The 22,746-nt window shown below is 41.2% G+C and overlaps 1 protein-coding gene across 1 annotated transcript in view; it reads right to left on the bottom strand.

The window, feature by feature from the left end:
- Positions 1-7,747, bottom strand: part of Srpk1 (SRSF protein kinase 1) — a 48,931-nt gene extending 41,184 nt beyond the window's left edge. The window contains 2 exon segments of the mRNA XM_020168912.2: positions 7,160-7,668; positions 7,670-7,747. Of these exon segments, the coding sequence (XP_020024501.2) occupies positions 7,160-7,668; positions 7,670-7,747 (587 nt within the window).
- Between the last annotated feature and the right edge of the window lie 14,999 nt (positions 7,748-22,746).

The raw sequence follows: 22,746 nt of genomic DNA, 5'->3' as shown, positions 1-22,746 counted from the left end.
GAATTTAGAATTTGAGTAAATTGAGTAATATAAAAGGGTTATGGTATTAACACCAAACTTCACAGCTCTGGTGTTTGTTCACTACTACTTGTGGTAATTCTTACATGGTAGTTAAAACTTAGGTTAAACATATGTTCTCAAACTTCTTCATAAACTATCCTAAAGTACCTTTTAACATTGTCAAAGGGTAATTTAAACCACCAAGGAATTCATTGTACAATAGTAAATTATACCTGGGCTTAATCTTCATCTATAACAAATAAAGGCACACCATGGAAAAAAGAAACACATTTTTATTTATTCAACTCCTACCAACTGATTTTTCTATCTAGTAGGACTACTTTGCTACTAAAATTCTCTGAAAATGAACAGCACAGATTTAAATTATGTTGTAGTTTCTCCTAATTTTCTGAATCATTCCTTGCTCAATTAGTTGAAAAACTGGATGCTTCAGCCTTTTACAGCTGATCTTGTGGATCTTTTCCAAATTTCCAAAGTTTATCCTTCAGTAAGAGACCTAAAGAACCATGGAGCTCTTCCACAACTATGCTTACTATTACACTCTGGGAGAAGGTGCTTGAGACAGTAGGCCTTTTAATGCCCAACCCTCACCCTGAAGACTAAGGCAGACATTACAAATTGCATGCTATAAGCCAATTACTTCCCCTAAAACTTTTTTTTTATGTTGTGAACACTAAACAATCTGAAGAATCACATAAAAACAAAGATTTCTAGCTTCTCCCCAAAAATATAGAGAGGCGGTAACAATGGACTCATCTCACAGGACAACCAGCAGAAATTAAGAAGTCTTTTCTTTAGAAAAGACTTAGATATAAAAGTCTTTATATATAAAAGAGAAAGTCCATTCTACACATCTTTAGATATAAAAGAGAAAGTCCATTCTACACATCTAAGAACCACCTATCCCTTTTGTTTTACTCATAGTATGCTTTACAAGCCATATTCTAAAAAGAAACCAACACAATCACAAATTACATACAATACTCATTTTAAGGTACCAACACAGATGACCCAAATAAGTACGCAAGATTTCAGATCTTAAAAAAACGCCAAAGGTGAGTCAGGTGTGATAGCACATGCCTGTAATCTCAGCACCTGGGAGGTAGAGACAGAAGGATCACCAAGATTGAGGACAACCTGAGCTACATAATGAGACCCTGCCTCAAAAAAACCCAAAAAACCTAAAGACAAATTTGTGTAACTAAATGATAACATAATTATACAGCAACTATAAAACTGTAATTTGATTTTATACCCCTAGTGAAATATACCCTATCAACAAAAACAAAAAATTGTTAGCTTTCTTGAGTAATCATATTGTTGATGGTGGAGCAAGCACTGTCCTTCTGAGACATATACAGTACATGTACCGTGAGAAGAGAAAATGAGTAATCACAATGGTTCTATTGAGAACTAGGGTTTCTGGTATGGGAAATCAAAGAAGTTAAGAAAAATCCCTGAGTCCTATAACTTGGTTTTCCCATAGAACATGAACTCATGATTTCTTTTAAAAAGAAAAACACAACATATTTCCTAGCTCTAATAACAGAAAAGGCCTAGAAATTATGGCTAATTCAGTGGGAATAAGCTCCCTAAGTACCTAGACTGTGGTCTCCAAACCACAGTGGGGAGTCTCCTACTCCCCACTGAAATGCTTCTTAAGAGAAAAGGGCCCTTTCCTCATCCAGGGCAGAAAATGTACAGGATAACCTGGCTATCAAAGATGCCTCAGGTTGAGTCTCGGACTTGGGACTCATTATGAAGAGACACCAATTGACCAGAGAGGAGATAATCAATAAAAATAACAGCTACACACCCTATTACATGAATGAATGCTAAAAGCACTATACTAAGTAAAAGACGGCAGCACAAAAGACCATACTACACGATTCCATTTACATGAATGCCCAGAACAGGCAAATGCGAAAGACAGAAGTACACTGATGGCTGCCTATGGCTGGAGGCAGGGTAACATGGGTAAGAGGCAGTATCTTAGAAAATGATTACTAATGGTTACAGGATTTCTTTTTGGGATGATGAAAACCTTCTAAACTTAGATTATTTTATGGTCATGATGGCTGCACAGTCTGTGAACACACTAAAAACTATTGAATTACATACTTTATTTTTTTGTGGTTCTGGGGGTCAAACCCAGGGTCTCATGCATGCTAAGCAAGTGCTCTACCACTGATCTACACTCCCAAACTGCACATTTTAAATGGGTGAGTTTTATGTAAATTGTACCTCCATAAACTGTAAGAAAAACAAAACAATTTCATGGATTAAACGACAGATATGTTTAAATCTTTGGCTTAAAATCAAATAAATCTTTGTTGGCCATTCTGAGGATGACAGACATCCAAGTATGAATTGTCCTTCTGGGTAACAAGAGATGAAATAAAATTTGTTTTTATAAAAGTATTACAATTGACAAATTAAGGAATAGGATATTATCATTTTGAAACCCTAAACAAATTAATGAATTTAAGCAATAATCAATGGTCACAAACATCACACGAAAAGATGAAAACCAGACAGTAGATGCTTCCTGAAAGGAGAATTCAGTATCACCTATGAAGTAGTCTAGAAAAAACAAATTTGCAAGGAAAACACAGAGAACCTGTAGATAAAAAGACCACTGATATGTGGATGAAGGACTTGTTTTTAAAGATGCTAAGGTGCATGTTTACTGGGGCGCTATTCACAAGAGCCAAGTAATGCCATCAGCTTAAGTACCCATCAACAGATGAATGCAAAAAGAAAATGTGGTATATATACAGCCCATAGTGGAACATTTAATGATATGAAAATTATTCATAATATTAACTGTTTACTTGGCAATAAAGTACAAAATTATGTCATTTGTAGGAAAATGGATAGAACTAGAGACCATCATGTTAAACAAAATAAGCCAGATTTAGAAAGACAAATATTGAATGTTTTCTCGCATACGTGGAATCAGCTTTAAAAAAAAAAAAAGAGAGAGAGATGAAAGAGAAAGGGGACTATTTAGGAAGAGGGAGGGAACCAGCAGGAGGGCAAGGGGGAGGGGGATGTGATATGATCAAAGTACACTATATACATGTACGAAAATGATATAATAAAACTTATTTTGTATAATAAATACTAATAAAAATTCTAAGTTGTGATTATAGTATTATAACTATGGTTTTAAAACTGAAATGTCCACATCTTAGGGGATTTGCAAATAAGATAGAGGAAAATGGGAGAAGATGTAGGTGAAAGAACCCGGGTCATAACTGACGTTGAGAGATTTTGCCATTTTCTCTTCTACATATTTGAGGCTTTCCATAATAAAGCTTTTAAAGACGCAGTAATGCTGCCAATTCTACATGTTGGCTGGTATCACTTCATTTGTTTCCCAGTATTTCACACCTCTGATATTAAGACATATCTTATAGTTAATGATGTGCTAATTTAATTAACAGTATTTTTTTCTCAGTAGTATATAAAATGCTGTATTTTAAAGCAAAAAGAACAGGGGGCATGATCAAGTGGTAGAGCAAATCCCCAGTATCGCAAAAACAAACAAACAAAAAACCCTGATAGCATCTTAAATTCAATGAAAAACTGTAAGACTACAAGTATCTAAATGTATACTTCTCTTTCAAACCATTATTTGCATAATAGTTAGAAGGGAAGAAATCTAAAAAACTGTCAGTTACCTGAATTTTCTTATGTGCTTGGAATTAATTTGATCACAGTTGAAAGAAACACCCAAAACAATACTTTAGCCAGCATAAAACTGATTTTAGTCCCAAACTAGCATCTCTGGTAGAGAGGACTTGGTGAGCACAAGCAAATGACTACTGAAGGGGGTAGGGAGGACCTGCCAGTTATTCCATAAAGCCTGAATTGATTCTAGATGATTTTCTGTCTTTTTTTCACTTTTAACAAGGGAATTCTTAAGCACCCACAGCCTTATTTACTTTAGTACTTCAACAAGTTGCTGGTTTTGAATAATTTGGCAAGCCTGGGCCTCGCTGTAGTAGAAACACTAATGTAATCAAAATATGCTAAAATATAAATTTGTTGAGGAAGAAAAGAAAATATTTCTGACAAGAAGAATCTTTGAGATTTAATTTTACAACTATTTACTTAAATTTAATGAACTCTCACACACAATTTAAATGCGATTAAAAAAAAGACGACATTGGAAATTTCAAAAGGGAAAAGATTAGCCACATTTAAAAAAAATCATGTTATTTCAAAAACATATGAAATCTGAACAGCCAGTAACAAACAAGATGAGAACTATGCCACATGATAAAGCACATATTGCTAATAAAGAGCTCAACAATTTGATATAAAAAAAAATGGGCAAGAGCTGGAGTCTAGCTCAGTGGTAGAGCACTTGCCTGGTATGCACAAGGCCCTGGGTTCAATCTCCAGCACAGGGAGAGAGGGAAGAAATTAAAATGAAAGCAGTACCTTAATTTTTTTCAACTACTACTACTGAGTTCTGATTGCTACTGATCTCCATGCTAGAAATGCAAGAACACTATATAGTGGTTATCAGGGATATAGAGCATATCAGATCTGGGTTCAAATTCTAGCTTTATAATTTTCTAGAAGAGTAATCTAACAAACTTCAATTTCCTTATCTGTAAAGTAAAATGGAGATTATCAGCAACTAGTTAATGTCTAAAAAAGTGAAATGGAAAAGGAATTACTCAAATAAAACTACTAAAATTCCCCAAGTTAGATCTTTCAGGACAGTCCTTAAAATCCAAAGGAAACACCCTAAACAACACTGTGCTGGAAGACAGGATCATCAGACTCTAAGTCAGCCCATTCCATGACCTCAGCCACAGTATTTCAAGCATGTGGGTTCTAGTTTTACACCAAATCTACAAAACCAGGGACTGAAAATCCACTCTACTGTACCACACCAAGACTAAATCACTAGGGATGCTACTTACTGTTATCTACTTGCAAACCTTTCTAAACTTTTCATCTGAATGTTCCATTTTTGTACTGTTGGGTTTTGACCAGTTTTATTGTGACTGTGCAGCTACTGGTCACAACAGTATATAAGATGGTTTCCTTAACCTAAATTGTGCAAGGTCAGATACTAAAAATCAGTAGCAAAATCAGAATTCAAACCCAATGTCTGTCTCTCTACAAAGACCAAACTCTATGGCATGCTTCTCTCAGCCATTCTTCCTGAACTAGTCTCATGGTAAGGAGTAGCTTGCCTTTGCAAAATAACAAATTTGTCAGCAGTCCAGGAACAGAGTCAAGTTACCTGAGTCAGGTGGGGCTTGAACTTCTGACATGATACTCTAACCAACTTAATTAATTAGACATTTCAGCTACTTAAAAGGAGGCTGGAGAAACAAAAGGAGAGAGGGAGGCAAAATTATAAGGAAAAAAGCTTAATTGAATACAAAGTGAAAAATAAAGAACCTTTGAAACGAGAAATAGAGCAGTTCAATTACTCAGTAAAATAACTGCTAGGTTATATGTAATCCATACCTGCACAAAAGGCAAGTATGAGAATAATTAAGAATACAGATAACTCCAGATTACCTGCAGTAATGACTAGAAGAGTAACATAATACAAAGCAGGTATGTCAGGCTTTAGAAATAAAGCACACCGTCTACATAGATAATCCAAAGTAATGAATATCTGCTGTTAAAAAAAAAAAACCACCATATGACCATCTATATAGTTTATCTACCAAATTATAGTTTGATTCAGACTAATATTAAGATTAAATTCCAAGTGATACGACTGACCAGGTCTTGTAAAATATATAGTGATTAATAAAATCACCACCTCTTTGATCAGTAGAAAAAATAACACATCCATATCAGTTCTACTTGGAACAACAAAACTAAGGCACAGAAAAAAGTAACATTTAAATTCCTACTGCATACTAGAACTAGGTCAGCTCCTTGCTGTTTCCATTAAACCCAGCCATCTAGGATTAGAAATTAGTTTTGACTAATCCACATACGGATAATGGAGGTAAACACAACTCACACATGCCTTGGTCATCAAGAACTTAACAAAATAAAAACATCTTTAAGACAGATCATGGAAAATAGTGCGAGAGGTGAGATCATCTGCCACTTTGGTTCTATTTAAAGAGAGAAGTCATTACCCCCACTCCCCAAACATTAGGTAGCCAGCAAATCACCCACCTATCCACCCCATCTGGTATTGTCATTCAATAGAGTACCCTAGGAAGATCTCTAAAATGTGTTGCATCAGCCCAGAGGGGAACTGGACGGCATCAGACCACAAAACATCAAATAGATGGAAAACTGCCCAGAAATAATGCATGTCAGATTAAGTTAGACGAAGTTTTTTGGGAATGTAAGTGGTCTAAGATGACTTCCAGGAGCCTTTGCACTTAAGCTAAAGGTGAAAGGTAACTCCCACCAGGGGAGTTTCCAACCAGGCTGTGGCTTACTTGTGTGCTTCCCACAAGCGCTCAACCACTGTTCTGCAAGCATCCTGCTGCTGAAACTGGACATGTGACACTTAAAAAGACCAAAGCAGAACAACCAAAGCGTTGGGTGAGGAACTCTCCCTGCACTGCTGTGATACCCTAGACCGTGATGTGCACGGAGCGCAGGGGTAGGAAGCTAGAGGAACCCCACACCGACTATGCACGCCTCGGGCTACCCGCTCACTGCCAGGTTCAGGAAGTGGACTAGCAGAGGCAAACTCCTGTCCTCCTCTATGAAAGCGAGCGTGGGCTTGGCAGAACCAAGAGCAAACACGGAAAATTCACTCAAGAATTTCCTGATGGCCCGCCGTGCACGCGTAGGAGGCAAGTTAAGACGCTGGAAAATCAAGAAGAGAGACCAGAGTTCACGACTGCTAACGATCTACCCTCTCCGGCCGGGGCGAGAATGAGGGTGTGGGGGGGCGCAAGCTTGGGGAGCAGAGGTGCGGGGCAAGCCGTTCCAAGCAGGGCCTGGCGTTCGGCTGCAGAAGCTCCCTTGCACATGGCTCCCGGAGGGCGACCGCCAAAGCAGCCCCGAGGCCATGTGGCAGGGCCCACAGGGCGCCCAAGACCCGTGCACGCTCAAGGCACGAAACTAGAGCAGAGGAGGCGCCCGAGGAAATCCAAGGAACGGGATGATGGGGTGCAAGACTCACTTCCTTTGGGCTTTGTCCTTCTTGGCCTTGGTCCTTTTCTTTCGGGCCTGGAGCGCAAGCACTGCAGGAGAGAGGGATGGATGAAGGGCAAATGTGGAGGAAAGGAGGTGACCAAGGTGGGGGTGGAGACCCAGGAAGGGCGCCAGGCTGGGCTGCGGGGCCTGCCCAGAGGACGGCGGCGGCTCGAGCGCCGCGGCTGAGGCCAGGAGGCCGGCCGGGGGGCTGGCGGCCCACGGGGCGCAGAGCAGCGCCCAGGCGGGGTGCGCCCGAGGGGGCTCGGGCCCGGCCGGGGGTCTGCCTCGCCCGCCGTGGGCCGGGCCCTGGAGCGGCCCCAAAGCGCGAGCCGGCCCGGCGGGGAACAAGGGGCGGTGACGGCCAGCGCCGGAGGACGCCCGGGCTGAGGGGCGCGGACCCGCAGCCCAGAGGCGGGGGGTGAGGGGCGGCGCCACCTCAAAGGAAGGGCGCCGCACGCCCGGGGACCGGACGGCGGCGGTTAGGCGAGGCTCCCGACTCTTGACTCGGGCCTCGCCCCGGCGGCAGTTGCCCCTCGTGGCGGAGGCCGCTCCACCGCTCACCTTTCCGCTCCATGGCGACACCGGTAACCGCCAAGCGCCTGCGCACTCGAGTGGCGGCGACCCAGGCTCCCGCCGCGGCCCAAAGCCGAGCCCGCGCCCACCCCGCCCCAGGCCCCGCCCCCACGGCCCCGCGCGCCTGCGCATTGGGCGCGGAGTCTACCACCTGCTCCTAGGGGGCGGGGGGCGGGGGGCGGGAGGGGCGGGGCTGGGGGAGGAGCCAAGGAATTGGAAGCCTGGCTTGGTTACTTTTCGTTCTATTTGCCAGACGGTAGCCGGGTAGAGAAGTCGCAGAAAGAACGTGGCATTGAGGGTGGCCCTAGCGCTAAATTCGAGGTTTGGGGTCAGCTGGGATTTGCCTCCGTTTCCTGGCCTGGAAAATGGAATAATCAGACATGTCCTAGTTTCTCCTGAGCTATCGTGAGGGCCAATGAAAACACTAAAGAAAATAGAAAAAAAGAAAAAAATTACGTGTCAGAGAAAAAAAGAAAGTGGGAGCGACACCAAAGACTGTGACCCTATCTTCCTAAAGTAAAAACTTCCAAAGTGAATCTTCTTTTAAAATTTCAAGTTTAAATGAAAGCTGTGAAGGAAGAAAAGGCAAGGGCAAATTAAAAACGTTTAATGTTTTCTCATCTTGCCACATTATCTTTTCGCACATGATAAGGGTAGGATGTTTTTATACTTTTCTAAGTGCATTCTTTCATATGATGTTTATGACCACTTAAATGCAAGATAGTTATTATGTCCATTACACAATGAAATTAATATTCGGAATCTGCTGTCCCAACCCAATGATTCAATCATTAAACCTTTAATCGTAAAGCAGGATCAGCAAAGTGCTTCTGAAATAGGCCATATACTCAATATTTACGCTTTCTGAACCCCAAGATCTCTTTCTCAACCACTCATTCTGCCATTGGAACTCAAAAGCAGTCAGAAAACACAGTCTGTATTTATAGGCACTGAAATTTGAATTTTATATACTTCTCACATATTATGAAATATTCTTTTCCTTTACATCTTTTTTCAACCATTCTTAGCTCAGGCCTTACTTTGCCAAGCCCTGTTGTAAAGAACAGTCATGCACTGTTTAAATACAGGGGTGTATTCTGAGAAATAGGTGATTTTGTCGTATGAACATCAGAGAGTGTACTGCACAAAAGATGCCTGCAAAGTCACTAGGCTATCTGCTAGTCTATAGGGCTATTGTGGTATATGAAGTCTGTTGTTGATTGAAACCTTGGCTCATGACGGTACTACAGCAGGACAGGGTGGAAGCTCTGAAGACCCTTGTTCTAAAAGAGGTGAGACGCCAGTGGGAAAGACAGACAAGTAATCAGGAAAGGAAGATGAGAAGGTAATAATACAGCACAAATTGAGCATGGAGGCCCAGGCAGGACTTACTGAGTAAGTAGTAAGTCCACCCAGGGAGGAGGTGGCTTTTGAGCTGAGTGTTGGGAAACAGATGGAATTTCCATAGGTGGGGAAGGAGCTGTCAGGCATTCCTGAATGAGAAAATCAATTCAACAAGAAGTTAGGGAACGCAAACTTGTGGGTGGGGGCTGAGTCTAATAAGGACTGAAGGAATAGGATAGGTGAGACTGGAAAGATGGGTTTGGCAAATTTGAAATTTAGATAATTAGTATCTGTTGCATACAACTGGAATGGTAACATTTCAGGGCACATTGTGAAAGAGAACAGCACCTCTTAGCCAAGGACAACTGTAGCTCAGTGTCTGCTTTACTTTAAATTGAGAACCAGCCAGGTGCTGATGGCACACACCTGTAATCCTAGCTACTCAGGAGGCAGAGATCAGAAGGATTGAAGTTCGGAGACACCCCTGGGGCAAATACTTCTTGAGACCTTATCTTGAAATAGCCAATACAAAAATGGTGAAGTGGCTCCAAGTGGTAGAGCGCCTGCCTAGCAGGGATGAGGCCCTGAGTTCAAACCCCAGTACTGTCAAAAATTATATATACATATATATTCCCTTTCTGTCAGTTGTATTTTCCTATGAGGGACCCATTTTTCTATGGGGTTGCTAGTTTTGATCTCAGTTAAGTCCAAAGGAGCACGTCCCCTTGTGGCTTTCCCTACATTCTGCAAGAGGAAATGAACAGCTGGGCACTGGTGGCTCATACCTGTAATCCTAGCTACTTGGGAGGCATAGATCAGGAGGATCATAGTTTGAAGCCAGCCTGGGCAAACAGTTCCTGAGACCCTATCTCAAAAATACACAACACAAAAGAAAACTGGTGGAGTTGCCCAAGTGGTAGAGTGCCTGCCTACCTGCAAGCATGAGGCCCGGAGTTCAAACCCCAGTATCAACATACACACACACACACACACACACACACACACACACACACACACACACGAAGTGAGCTGCAGGAGAAAGTGAAACTTTATCAGGTGCTTTATTTTAAATAATGCAAGATTCCTACTAGCTATCTGCATAAATAGAGAACCCCAACAGAACTTTTTCTTGTCTTTGTGATAGTTTTATGAAGTATATCAGGAAAATATAATTCTGTTTTTCATTATATTCTAGCCTGAGTATCAGGAAACACATGGCATGGAATAATTGATAAGGATAATTTAATGAAGGGATGGAGGCAGTTGAGGAAAACCAACAAGGGATGTTGGCACATCCAGGATTGGCAACAGTGAGGATTTTTATAAGCTCTAGACATGACTGAGCAAGGGGACAGAGACAGCACCAGAACCCAGTAAGAATTTGTATGAGTTGGCTCAGGCTGCTAAAACAAAGTGCCACAGACTAGGTAGCTTAAACTACAGAAATGTTTTGTCTCATGTTCTCAAAACCATAATTCTGAGATGAAGGTGTTGACAGGGCTGGCTCCTCTGAGGAATGTGAGGATGGATCTGTTTCAGTCTCTTTCCTTGCCTGTGGATGGCCATCCTTTACCTGTGTCTCTTGCTTTATCTATGCTTCTTCTTATAAGGACACTGGTTATACTGCCTTAGGGCTTGGGGCTCATACTAACAACCTCATTTTTAACATTATTACCTCTGTAAATGACCTGTCTCCATGTAAGGACATATTCTGAGGTCCTGGGGTTAGGACTCGAACATATCTTATCTGGAGGGGACACAATTCAACCCATAACAAAGCTGTGACCATAAGAAAGGGCTGCCTAGCAGCAGCTGTGTCCTTTGATAAGCCTGGCAGGGAAAGAGCAGGGAAATAAACACTCAACTTCTTTGTCCTTCCCTCCTCTCAGGCTACTGGTTCCCACTAGCAAACCCCACTGGAAGTGGAAAGCAAGGGATCCTGGGTTGTACAGTCCTACGAGCTAGCCTCCCAGGCCACAGCAGGGCAGAGGAGGGTGGCGAATGGATCTGGACAGCCCAACAGAGCCTATCCAGCACAGCCTGTCTGGGCAGTGGGTACACCCAAAGCAGTGAGCACTTTACAAGCAGGTAAGTTCACCTCTTGCACCTCTGATCCCTGGAGGGAATTGGGAACACAAGCTACTTGGAAAAAAGCCCCTTCCTGTCTTCATTGTACAAAAGCTTAAGCTTCATAAGGAAATTGAGCTTGGATGAAGGGCTGGGGGACTAGGAAGAGATGAAAGAATACAGGCCTTGACTTGGTGGGGAGGTGGGAATTAGGAGGCCAAGAAGAGAACAAGGAGGTTGATTCCTGAGGTAGACAGGGCCCTTGCTCTGCACCCTGGAAGAGTTCTGCAGATGCAGCAAGGTGTCACCATGTGACCTGAACTGAACACGTCCAGCTCTTAGCTCTACCTGACTGATATGAAGTTAGGCAGAGAAGCATGACCTGGTGAGGATTTGCGTCCTCAGCAACCTCACACCCAGGATACAAAGGAAACAAGATCTAGACCAAAATCTGCCACATACACACTTAATAACTATTTATTAGCAGACAGGCACAGGGCAGCTCCAATAACGTGCTTTGTAAGTTCTTTGAGGCCCCGTGACCTTTTGGGTGCTGGGCCCACAGCATAAATGAAAGGTTTAATCACATCCCAGAGATGGCCACCTGCATAAGGGACAGCAGGCAGCCACGGGTAAAGTCTGCCTTATGCTTTGTTACACTGTTCCAAGCCTCATTCAAGCCACTGGTGACATCAGAAGTGAGTTGTTGCTAGTGAAAGAATTGCTTGGTAATTTTATACTGCGTGTCAGAAAGTGCTGTCACTGGTGAAATCTGTGGTATTCAGTTACTGTGAACTACTTTCTTACAGACATTTTCTGATTAGAAGATTTGCCAACCTTTCCTGGCATGGAACTTGCTTAACTTTAAGTCACTGGCACCTACAAATGTTATCCTGTCTTTGCCAAAAGTTTAAATATTTCCACATCCTCATTTGTTTTTTTGTTGTTTTTCATTGCTGGGGATTTAACCCAGGTCTTGCAAATACCAAACACTCTACTACCGAACTACACCCCTCAGTGTTTAAGAAGTAGATTTACTTCTTCAGAATGACACAGTTTTTTTGGGAGGGTGACTGGTATTGGAACACAAGGTTTTACATTTGCAAAGCAGGCAATCTACACTTGAGCCATGCCCCCACCACTTTTTACATTGGTTATTTATTTATTTTTGGCAGTACTGCGGTTTGAACTCAGAGCCTCATCCTGGCTAGACAGGTGCTCTACCACTTGAGCCACTCCACCAGCCCTTTTTTGTGATGGGTTTTTTCGAGATAGGGCCTTTCAAACTATTTGCCTGGGCTGACTTTGAACCTCGACCCTCCTGATCGCTGCCTCCTGAGAAGCTAGGATTACAGACGTGAGTACCAACATCTGACTAAAATGACAATTTTTAAAAAGAAGCAGCAGCAGCAGCAATCTGGGAGTTCAATACTGGGGGAATGGTTAAAAAAATTTACAGCAAGTCCCCTCTATGTGAGTGAGTTGCCATGGAAGTCTATCTAAGGTTCTGGAAGTACCAGAGTAGCTTTCTTAAACATCCTCACCTAGAACACTGTTTTCTCATCCTGATTCTAAGAACAAACAGCAAAGAACTGTGAGGTAAGTTATGGGCATCAAGAGATGGGGTGCCCCTGGGATCCTATGTGTTGCATGACCAAGGGGCCATGAAGACTTCAATGATAAAAATGATGGACTGACGGTCAGAAGTCTTTCCCTGTTTTCTGAACTGTGCACAAACCTCCTGGGCTCTCATGAGATCCTGGCTGAGAGGGGCTCTATGATGCCTGGGATTTAGTTTTTCTAGATTAGTAGGCTCAAGGTCATAGTGAAGTCAATTTAGGAATATATAGAAATGTACCATATCACTCACACACCTGAGTTCTGATTTCTACCTGCCACACAGTGTTGAATCATTTTTGTCTTTCTCACTTTCAAATACTTTCTACTCACACTCATGACAAGGATTTACATTCTGTGCATTGGACTAAGGATATGAGAAGCAGAGGAAAAAAAAAGAACATAGGCCATGCCCTGTAGTCCCTAACAGATGACTCTGTGGTTCACAGAGATGACTCTTGTGTAATAATTACTGTTTACTAGACACTGTTATCCTGCAATCCTCAAACAACCCACGAGGTACTGTTACTGTCATCTTTGTCTGACAGAAGAGAAAACTTGAGGTCCAACACAGATCACACAAGCAAGGAAAAGGCAGGGTTTTGAATCTAGGCCCTTGAGCTGTAAAGATTTTGTACTCTGAAGCACACACTGTATTACCTATCCAGTGTAGTGGGGAATAGACACCTGAATACAACAATTAAATACAATGCACAATGTTCCATGTGCAAAGCACCATGGGAGCACTGAAAAAGAGGCCCAGGCTGCTCACTATGTGAGGAATGGGGAAGAGAGGCATCCCTAGGATTAGATGACACCTGGAAAGAGTTAGCGTGGGTGAACGGGCATCAGCCTCACACAGGACAGAGGAAAGAAATACAAAAGGAAGTGTTGGGAGAAACCTTGCTCCACAGATGTTGACTAAGCCCCTTCTTGGTGCAGGTACTGTGTTTGGTGCTGGGGGATAGCAAGGACAGAGCACATAAAGGACTTGAGGTTCTAAACCGTTTGCTCCCTTCCCCACTAAAATAATTAAATCTTCCCCTCTCCCTCATCGTTCAACTATCCCTGCCTCTCAGCAAAGCAGGAATAATAGGGAACTTCCTCCACCTGATCAAGGTTGATCAAGGGTATCTACGAGGCACCCACAGCTCACATGGTATTTAGTGAGGGAAAGTCAAGTGCTCTCCCCCAAGATCAAGAGTGAGGTGGCAATATTCACTCGTGCCACTCCTGTTCAGTACCATGCTGGAGAATATAGCCAAGGCCACTAGGCAAGAAAAAGGCATATCAAATGGAAAGGAAGTTTAAGTTTTAAAATAGAAAGCTGGATCACAGTTTTGGATGCCTTCCAGTGGAATTTAAACACTATGGCAATTTGATATGCACCCTCGTGTATTTTTTAAATACATATTTAAAAATTATATGTATATATATATGCTTACTTCAGTGCTGGAGGTTGGACACTGGACCTTGTGAATATATAGTATATTAAAAAAAGCAAGCCCATCTTTTTTTTTTTTTTTTTTTGGTAGAACTGGGGTTTGAACTCAGGGCTTCAATCTTGCAGAGACATACCTCTGATCCATTTTGCTTTGATTATTTTTTAATTTTTAAAATTTTGGGGGGAGCACTGGGGTTTGAGCTCAGGGCCTCATGCTTGCTAGGCAGGCACTCATTCCTTGAGCCACTCCACCAGTCTTTGCTCTGGTTATTTTGGAGCTGAGGTCTTGGGAACTACTTACCCAGGCTGGCCTTGAACCTCAATCCTCCCAATCTCAGCCTCCCAAGTAGCTAGGATTATAAGTGTGAGTCACCAGCACCAGGCAAATGCACCCTTTGTATTGTTAAGAAACTTAACATAACTCCATTTTCTCCTTGAACTTGTTTCTATTTCATTTTCTCCTCACAGAAGTTTATCCTCAGGAAACATAAATTTATTCTAGGAAGTCTTATACTTCTCTGCCACAGCAATGTGCATTTCCATAGAAATTTAATTTGTAAAAACATTGCCTGAGATCATAATCCTCTAAAAAAATTCCTTACCTATCATCATAAGTATTATTGCATGATTCATCAAAGTAACTTATAGCCTCATCTTTATGACTGTTATTTTTAATAAAATGAGATTAGTGTAAATGCACCTCAGTGTGTGGTGGAACCCTGCATTATTCTATCCTTTTTTTTTTCTTTTGGTTAAGAAAACCTGTTCACATAAAATAAGGGGAACAGAGAGCTTTTTGCTATACAATACCACTCAGTTCTTTTGGAACTCTTTAAATGTAATGTGCCAAAGTCACACAGTCATGGTCAAAACTTACTTTAATGACCTGTCAATCAGCTGACAACTCCAGGATGTCCTTATTCAATTTTATTGAAAGGAAATAATTGGAAATCATCTGACTTGCAAAAATACATGTGACCCAATCTTTAAAGTTACTCACTTTCTCACTCCATTAGAGAGGTTCTTTTTTTTTCTTTTCTTTTTTTTTTTTGGTGGTACTGAGGTTTGAACTCAGAGCCTCACATTTGCCACTTGAACCACTCTGCCAGCCCATTTTCTCAGAACAGACAGTAGTTTTTCAGTGGGTCTCTGTTTGGACCCATGGGAGATTTACATCCCCTGGCAATGCACCTGACATTCACTAGGCAGCAACGAGCCTTTGTTTCCATCCCCTTGATTGCTCATTTTGTCTTTCTCCTCATACTGGGGGTGAGGAGAGGAGGCAGAGACAGAGGCACCCAGTGCACTGATTTGAGTTTCTCAGTTAAAAGGCATAAATAGGTCACCTTTTTACAATCAAAGGAGCAGCACAGAGCAAAGTTCTAATCCTTGGAATCCAACCTGGGTTCCAATTCTGGCAATGACATTTATTAGCCCGTGACTTTGGGCAGACTCCCAGTCTTAGATTCTTCCCCTGGATAAAGAGGATAATTGTCCCTATCTCAAGGACAGGCAGTGGAGGAAGTGACAATTAAATGCAACTCCCATAGCTATCTGCATCATCATATGCACTCAGTAAATATGAGTTGGCCTTTGTCCCAGTCCTGCCTCTTTCCCCCGTGGTGACATTACCCTTCCCTTTTACCAGCCCAGCATTTGCACTAGTGGGCTTACTTGGGTCCCTCCACTGCAGACACGAAGCAGTAGACAAGACATCAGGGCTAGGGGCTCAGGTGCAATCCAAGGCAGGTAGAAGACAGGGGTATTCCCAGCCTATCTCTGGATTTTTGTGCAGATTAGTGTGTTTACTTTTATGAAGTGCCTAGAACAGAGCCTGGCACACTCTAAAGGATTGGTAAATGAAGGTTATTATTTTGACCTGCCTGAAGCCCACTGATGAAAATACGTGTGTGCCAGGCGCCAGTGGCTAACACCTGTAATCCTAGCTACTCAGGAGGCAGGGATCAGGAAGATCACGGTTCAAAGCCAGCCTGGGCAAATAGTCCTCTAGACACTATCTCAATAAAACCCTTCACTAAAAAGGGCTGGTGGAGTGGCTTAGGTTGTAGGCCCTGGGTTCAAGCCCCAAACTGCCAAAAAAAAAAGAAAGAAAAGAAAATACATGTGTTACTGGGAGAGAAGGGGTAGGGAGTGGGAAAGTGGAGATCTTTGTAGATGAATCTCAGTAGATGTAGCAGGTTAAGGATTTCATGGGTATCTGTGGCCCCCAGACCATGCTTTCTTTGAGGCTCCTACTCACAGGACTTTCCTAGTATCCCCAGAAGAGGATGGTGGAAGGGAGTCCTTTCCTGCCTCTTTGTTCTCACAGCTGTCTTCTTTGACACTACCCCATCAATGCACCCAGCGTTCCATCCCTGGGTTACATACTGCCTCTTCCCCAGCTCATGATTTCCTCCAGAGCAGGGGTACATCCTATAACATCCCCTCTCCTCCTCCCCAGAAGCATAAGACTTGGTGCATGGAAAGTTCTTGAATATACTTTAAGTGAACAATCCTGGAGATAAAGTGCTAACGTAACAGCTTGGGCAAGGACAGCCTCACCAGGGGCTGGAGGGCAGCTGAAGGGCTTCCTAAAAAACTGAAGAAGGTACAGGAATGGCCTTAGTTTCTCTTGACTCCCTGACAGCTGCTCAAGGAAAGGATGCAAGAAATAAAGCTGCAGGCCTGGGAGCTGCCTAGAGGCCTTGAGTCAGGTGTGGGAAGCCACTAGGGCTTCCCAGGTTGTTTGTTTTAGTCTCCCATAGAACAAGAAATGTGTGTTGGGATGGTCATTCTCTTTTAGGTTTAATTAAGGCACCTCCTAATTTGCTGTTTTGTGTTTTTTAAAGTTCTGTAATATTTGGGAAGGAGAGGGAAATCTCTCCAGCATTCTGACAAAGCCCATGTTTTGTAATAGAGCAGACACCCCAGAATATTCACAGAATTTATCTCCAGGCAGCAGAAATAAAGGAGATTCTTTTCCCCACTGTTTCTCTGTATCTTATAGATTTTTGCTACAGAACAAGTATTATGCTCATAAGAAGCTTCATTTCAACAAACCTATGTCACAACCTCCAAAAACTATGCATTTGCAGATTTTTTTTGTTTTGTTTTTTGCAGTACTATGGTTTGAACTTAGGGCCTACACCTGGAGCCACTCCACCAGCCCTTTTTTTATGTGAAGGGTTTTTCGACATAGGGTCTCACGGACTATTTGCCCGGGTTAGCTTTCAACCACGATCGTCTGGTCTCTGCCTCCTGAGGAGCTAGGATTACAGACGTGAGGCACTGTGCCTGACCTGTTTGCAGATTTATAAAAATAAGTTAGAATGAGCTACATCACAAGGCTCCTTTGTCTATGTAAGCCAATTCTAAGAATGTTAGGTAGAGTAGTCAGATTGATTTCTACTTGATTTTGGGGGAAAATTATCCCTCATCTAAATGCTGCTCTGATCTTACCTAACAAAACATAAAAGTAATATCTGGAATGCTCAAACTGTTTCCAAATAATGTAACCCCATCCAAGAATAAAGTTGAGTAACATTTATAGGATTGCAGATATACCCCGTACCCGACAGATGGTCACATCTCACGTAAGTGCTTCAAACATTCAGTGAATTTTCTCAGGTATGCAAAGAAATTGAAAAAGATAACTCTTAATGGAAGAAACTGACCCCAAAAGTGCATCAATGATAGAATTAGTAGGAAAGAAAATTAAAACAATTGCCGTTGTATTTCATATGTTTAAGTAGCTAAAGGAAATATTGAATATGTTATATGGAGAGATATAAGATACAAAAAAAGATCAAAGTTGAACTTCTAGAGATGGAAAAACTTCACCATGTGGGATTAATACTAGATTAGATACTGAAGAAGAAGAGAAAAAGCCAACAAAGCTGAAAATACAGCTATAGAAGCTATCCAAAATGAACACAAAGAGAAAGTTTAAAGAAATAAGAGTATCAGTTTGCTGTTGGATGGCTTTGAGTGGACTCATACCTATGTAAGAGGAGTTCCTGAAGGAGAAGAAATAGGAACAGAATAAATATTTGAAGAATGGCCAAAAATTTTAGAAATTTGATAAAAATTATAAATTGAAAGATCCAAAAATCTTGTTGAACCTCAGGCAGAAGAGACATAAAGAGAACAACACAAAGCACATCATAAAAATTTGCTTAAACTGGGCGTTGGGGCTCATGCCTGTAATCCTGCTTACTTGGAGGCAGAGATCAGGGGGATCATTGTTTGAAGTCAGACAAGGCAAACAGTTTGAGAGACCTTATCTTGAAAATACCCAACACAAAATGGGGCTGGCAGAGTGGCTCACGTGGTTCAAAACCCATACCACCAAAAAAAAAAAATTGCTTAAAATTGGTAATGAAGAGAAAATCTTAAGAACAAACAGAGATAAAAGATACATTGTTACAGATGGAAGAGCAAAGAACAGAATGCAGATTTCTCATTAGAAACTATGCCACCCATAAGACAGGATAATAACCTCTTTAAAATATTTGAACTGTTACCTTCGAATATTTACTTAGTGATACATCTTTCAAAAACAAAGATGAAATAAAGTCTTTTCTGAAAAAAACCCCTGAAAGATCCAATCTGAAAGACAGGTAACAAGTGTTAAAGGAAGTCCTTTAAGCAGCAGGAAAATGAGACCATATGGAAATGTTTATCTGTATAAACATCTGATGACATGCTGCTCACTATGGAGGTAAATACTGTAAATTTTTACTCTCATTTAAATCTTTGAAAAAATTAGCTATTCAAAGTAAAAATAGTAGCAATGTATTTGTGGGCTTCTAACACAGAGAGAAGCAAATGTAACAATATTAGAATGCTGGAAGGAAAATATGGAAGTACACTACTGCAAACTTCTTATATTGTCCAGGCGGTCATTTAATATCACTTAAAAGTAGACTATGACAGGGCTGGCAGAGAGCACCTGCCTAGCAAGCACAAGGAACTGAGTTTAAGTCCCAGTGGCACCAAATAAATAAAATAAATAAATAAACGTAGACTGTGATAAATTAAAGATGTATACATAAACCCTAAAGCAACAAATCAAAAAACCCAACGAAGGGTTATAGATAATAATCCAACAAAATGGATAAAGTCTGAATCACTAAAAATGCTCAATTAATCCAGAAGAAGGCAAAAAAGGAAAAATTGAACAAAGAACAGATAATAAAATAAAAAACACAGAACAGCCTGGCACCAATGGTTCACACTTGTAATCCTAGCTACTTGGGAGGCTGAGATTGGGAGGATCCCAGTTTGAGGCCAGCCTGGGCAAATAGTTCACCAGACCCCATTTCCAAAATAACCAGGACAAAATGGATTGGAGGTGTGGTTCAAGTGGTAGAGCACCTGCTTTGTAAGTGTGAAGCCCTGAGCTCAAAGCTTGGTTCCACGAAAAAACAACAACAGTAACAACAAATAAGATGACTCAAGCCTAACTATATTAACAATCATATAAAATGTAAATGGTATAAATATGCCAATTAAAAATTAGAAATTTTCAAACAAGGGCAAAAAAAGCAAGCTGCAAATATGCCACCTACAAGAAACCTACTGATACACTATGTTAACGTTGTTCAACAGAAAGGTATAGTGTCAATATTAGACAAAGTAAAAATCTCAGAACAAAAATGCTACCAAGCACAAAAAGGTCACTTCATAGTGAAAAACTAGGTCTAGTCATTGAAAATATATAATAAAGCTAAATATTAACAACCTAGGGAGGGGGAAGGGTGAAGGAAGGAGATTACGGTGACAGTATATGGCAGATGGACTTCATATACCTATATGAAACATTGCAATAATAATAAAAAACATTGCAGTTGCTTTAAGTGGGGTGGGGAGGGAGCTGAGGGGGAGAGATGATGGGGGTGATGGAAATAATGTACAGTATAAGTCTAATCAGAATTCTCACTATGAATCACCCCCCATAATGAATGTATCCTAATAAAAGTATAATAAAAAAGAACCTAAAAACAGCACCAAAACACATAAGCAAAAACTTTGAGACTGCAAAGAGAAATAGGCAGACCTACAATTATAGTTGGAATTTTCAAACACCCCTTTCTCAATAATTAATAGAACAACTAGATTGGTAGCCAGTAACAATTTAGAACGCTGCAAAACACTATCAACCAACTTGACCTTGCTCCTTTTTTTCTTATTTCTTTTTGAGACAGTTTCTCACTATGTAGCCCAAGCTGCCTTTGAACTTGTGATCTTTCTGCCTTAAACTTCTTAGTGGCTTGTAAAACTGCACCTTTTTATTTTCATTTTTGTTTTTTTTTGTGGTGGGGCAGCACTGGGGTTTGAACTCGGGGCCTCACACTTGCTAGGCAGATGTTTACCACTTCAGCCACTCCGCCAGCCCGCACCTGTCTTTTTGAACTTACTGACTTTTATCAAATAACACTCTCAAGTCAGAACACACATTCTTCTCAAACACATTCACAACGTTTTCTAAGATGGCCTTGGTTTTTTTTTTTGGATCATAAAACAAGTCTCAAAAAAAGCTTAAAAAGAATCAAATCATGCAAAGTATGTTATCTCAGTATAATGGAATTAAGTTAGAAAGAAAGATATTTAGGAGATATCCTGTGTTTGGAAACTAAGCACACTTCTGTGCAGCCCATAAGTCAAAGACGAAATCAGGGTTGAAGTCAGAATGCATTTTGAGTGGAATGAAAACAAACAACAAAACTTCTGAAGTGTAACTAAAGCAGTACTTAGATGGAAAATTATAGCACTAAACAGCAATATTAGAAAGGAGGATGTCGAGTAAATGAACTCAGCTTCCACCTGAAGAACCTAAAAGAAGAAAGGCAAATGAAACCCAGATTATACAGAAAAAATAACAAAGATCAGAATGGAAACAAAAACAGAAAAGTCTTAGAGATATAACAAGTAAAAAGGACTAAAAAACATCTGAAAGTCAAATAAGCATATGAAAGAATTTTTCACCTTGTTAGTCATTAGGAAAATGTAACTTCAGCCCACAGTGAGATGTAACTATGCGCTTATTAGAAAGTCTCATATTAAAAAGACTAACACAGCCCAGAGCTGGTGGCTCATGCCTGTAATCCTAGCTACTTGAGAGGCTGAGATCAGGAGGATCTCAGTTCCAGGCCAGCCCTGGCAAATATTTCACATGATCCCATCTCCGAAACATAACGGGAGGTATGACTCAAGCGGTGGAGCAGGCATTGCAGTCGTGAGTTCAAACCCCACTCCCCCACAAAAAAAGACCAAGAAGTACGGAGGAGAATGGTGAGACTAGAATTTTCATATTGCTGGTAGAAACAGAAAATGCTACAACTGTTTTGCAAAATAGTTTGGAAAATTCTTAAACTCTTAATCTTACATTTATCATATGACTCAGTCATTCCTTTCCAAAGAGAAATGAGAATATATATAGAAAGACACATTGCTGTTCACAGCTTTTTAAATTTGTAATAGTAAAAAGCTAGAAACAGTCCGTGTCTATAAGCAGATGAGTGGATAAGCAGACTGTGATTTATCTATACAATACACTCCTACCTATGAAAAAAGACGAATTATTGACACATTCAGCAGGAAGCCAGACCCCCCCTCCAAAAAAAAAAAAAAGACTTTATCTCTCATGATCACCTTTATGATCACCTTTCCCAGTTGTACTGTAATGATTTCAGAGGCGCAAGGCTCCTTCCCCACAGTGCCTGTCTGCAGTTGAGGAGCTCCTTGATGGTGGAAGTCACGTCTTACTCATCGTCTCTCCTCAGACTTACTATATAGTATGGTGGATTATGCATGGCTGCAAACTCTTCAGCAACCTCTCTTCAAGAAGAGAGCTGTGTTTCTCCTCACACTGAATCAGTGCAGCTCAAGTCATTCAGATTAGCAGTGTGGCAGATGTGACAGTATTCCTTGAGCTGCCTTATAAAATCTAGTACCCTACTGAAGAGACCATGTGGTGACACAGAGATGCCTGGCCAGACTCCACACCATCCAGCCATCCCAGAGGAGGTGTCAGATGTGATTAAAGGCGTATTTGACTTCCAGCCTCTCTTGATCTCCAGATGCCTGGACCATCATGAATGGGCCCAGCTAAATCCAACCTGAATCTCAGAATCATGAGCAAACTCATGGTTATTATTTCAAGTCAGTAAATTTGGGGTCGCTTGTTATACAATAGTTTGAGCAGAAACATAGTATCAAGATGTGGTGAGCAGTCCAGTAAGTGCTTGTTGAATTAGCTTTAATTGTAAGAGATTAAACAGGTAATTAGCTGAGACAGTCCTTCCAGTCCTTCCAAGCACCAAGTCTATGACCCCAGAGTCTCTAATAACCTTAGCTTACACTGTTGCTTTCTCTATTTGTGATAAATGAGCGTTGAAGCTAGATGTAATACAATTCTCTCCTTGAACTTTGTGACTTCTCATGTAGTGACAGTTACCTGGAGGCACCTATTTTTGACCAGTTTCTTCTCCAGATCTACTTTTTTTTTCTTTTTTCAGTTCTTGTAT

This window comes from Castor canadensis, chromosome 8 (genome assembly GCF_047511655.1).
Source record: "Castor canadensis chromosome 8, mCasCan1.hap1v2, whole genome shotgun sequence".
NCBI lineage: Eukaryota > Metazoa > Chordata > Mammalia > Rodentia > Castoridae > Castor > Castor canadensis.
This window is presented reverse-complemented; position numbering and strand designations above follow the sequence as displayed.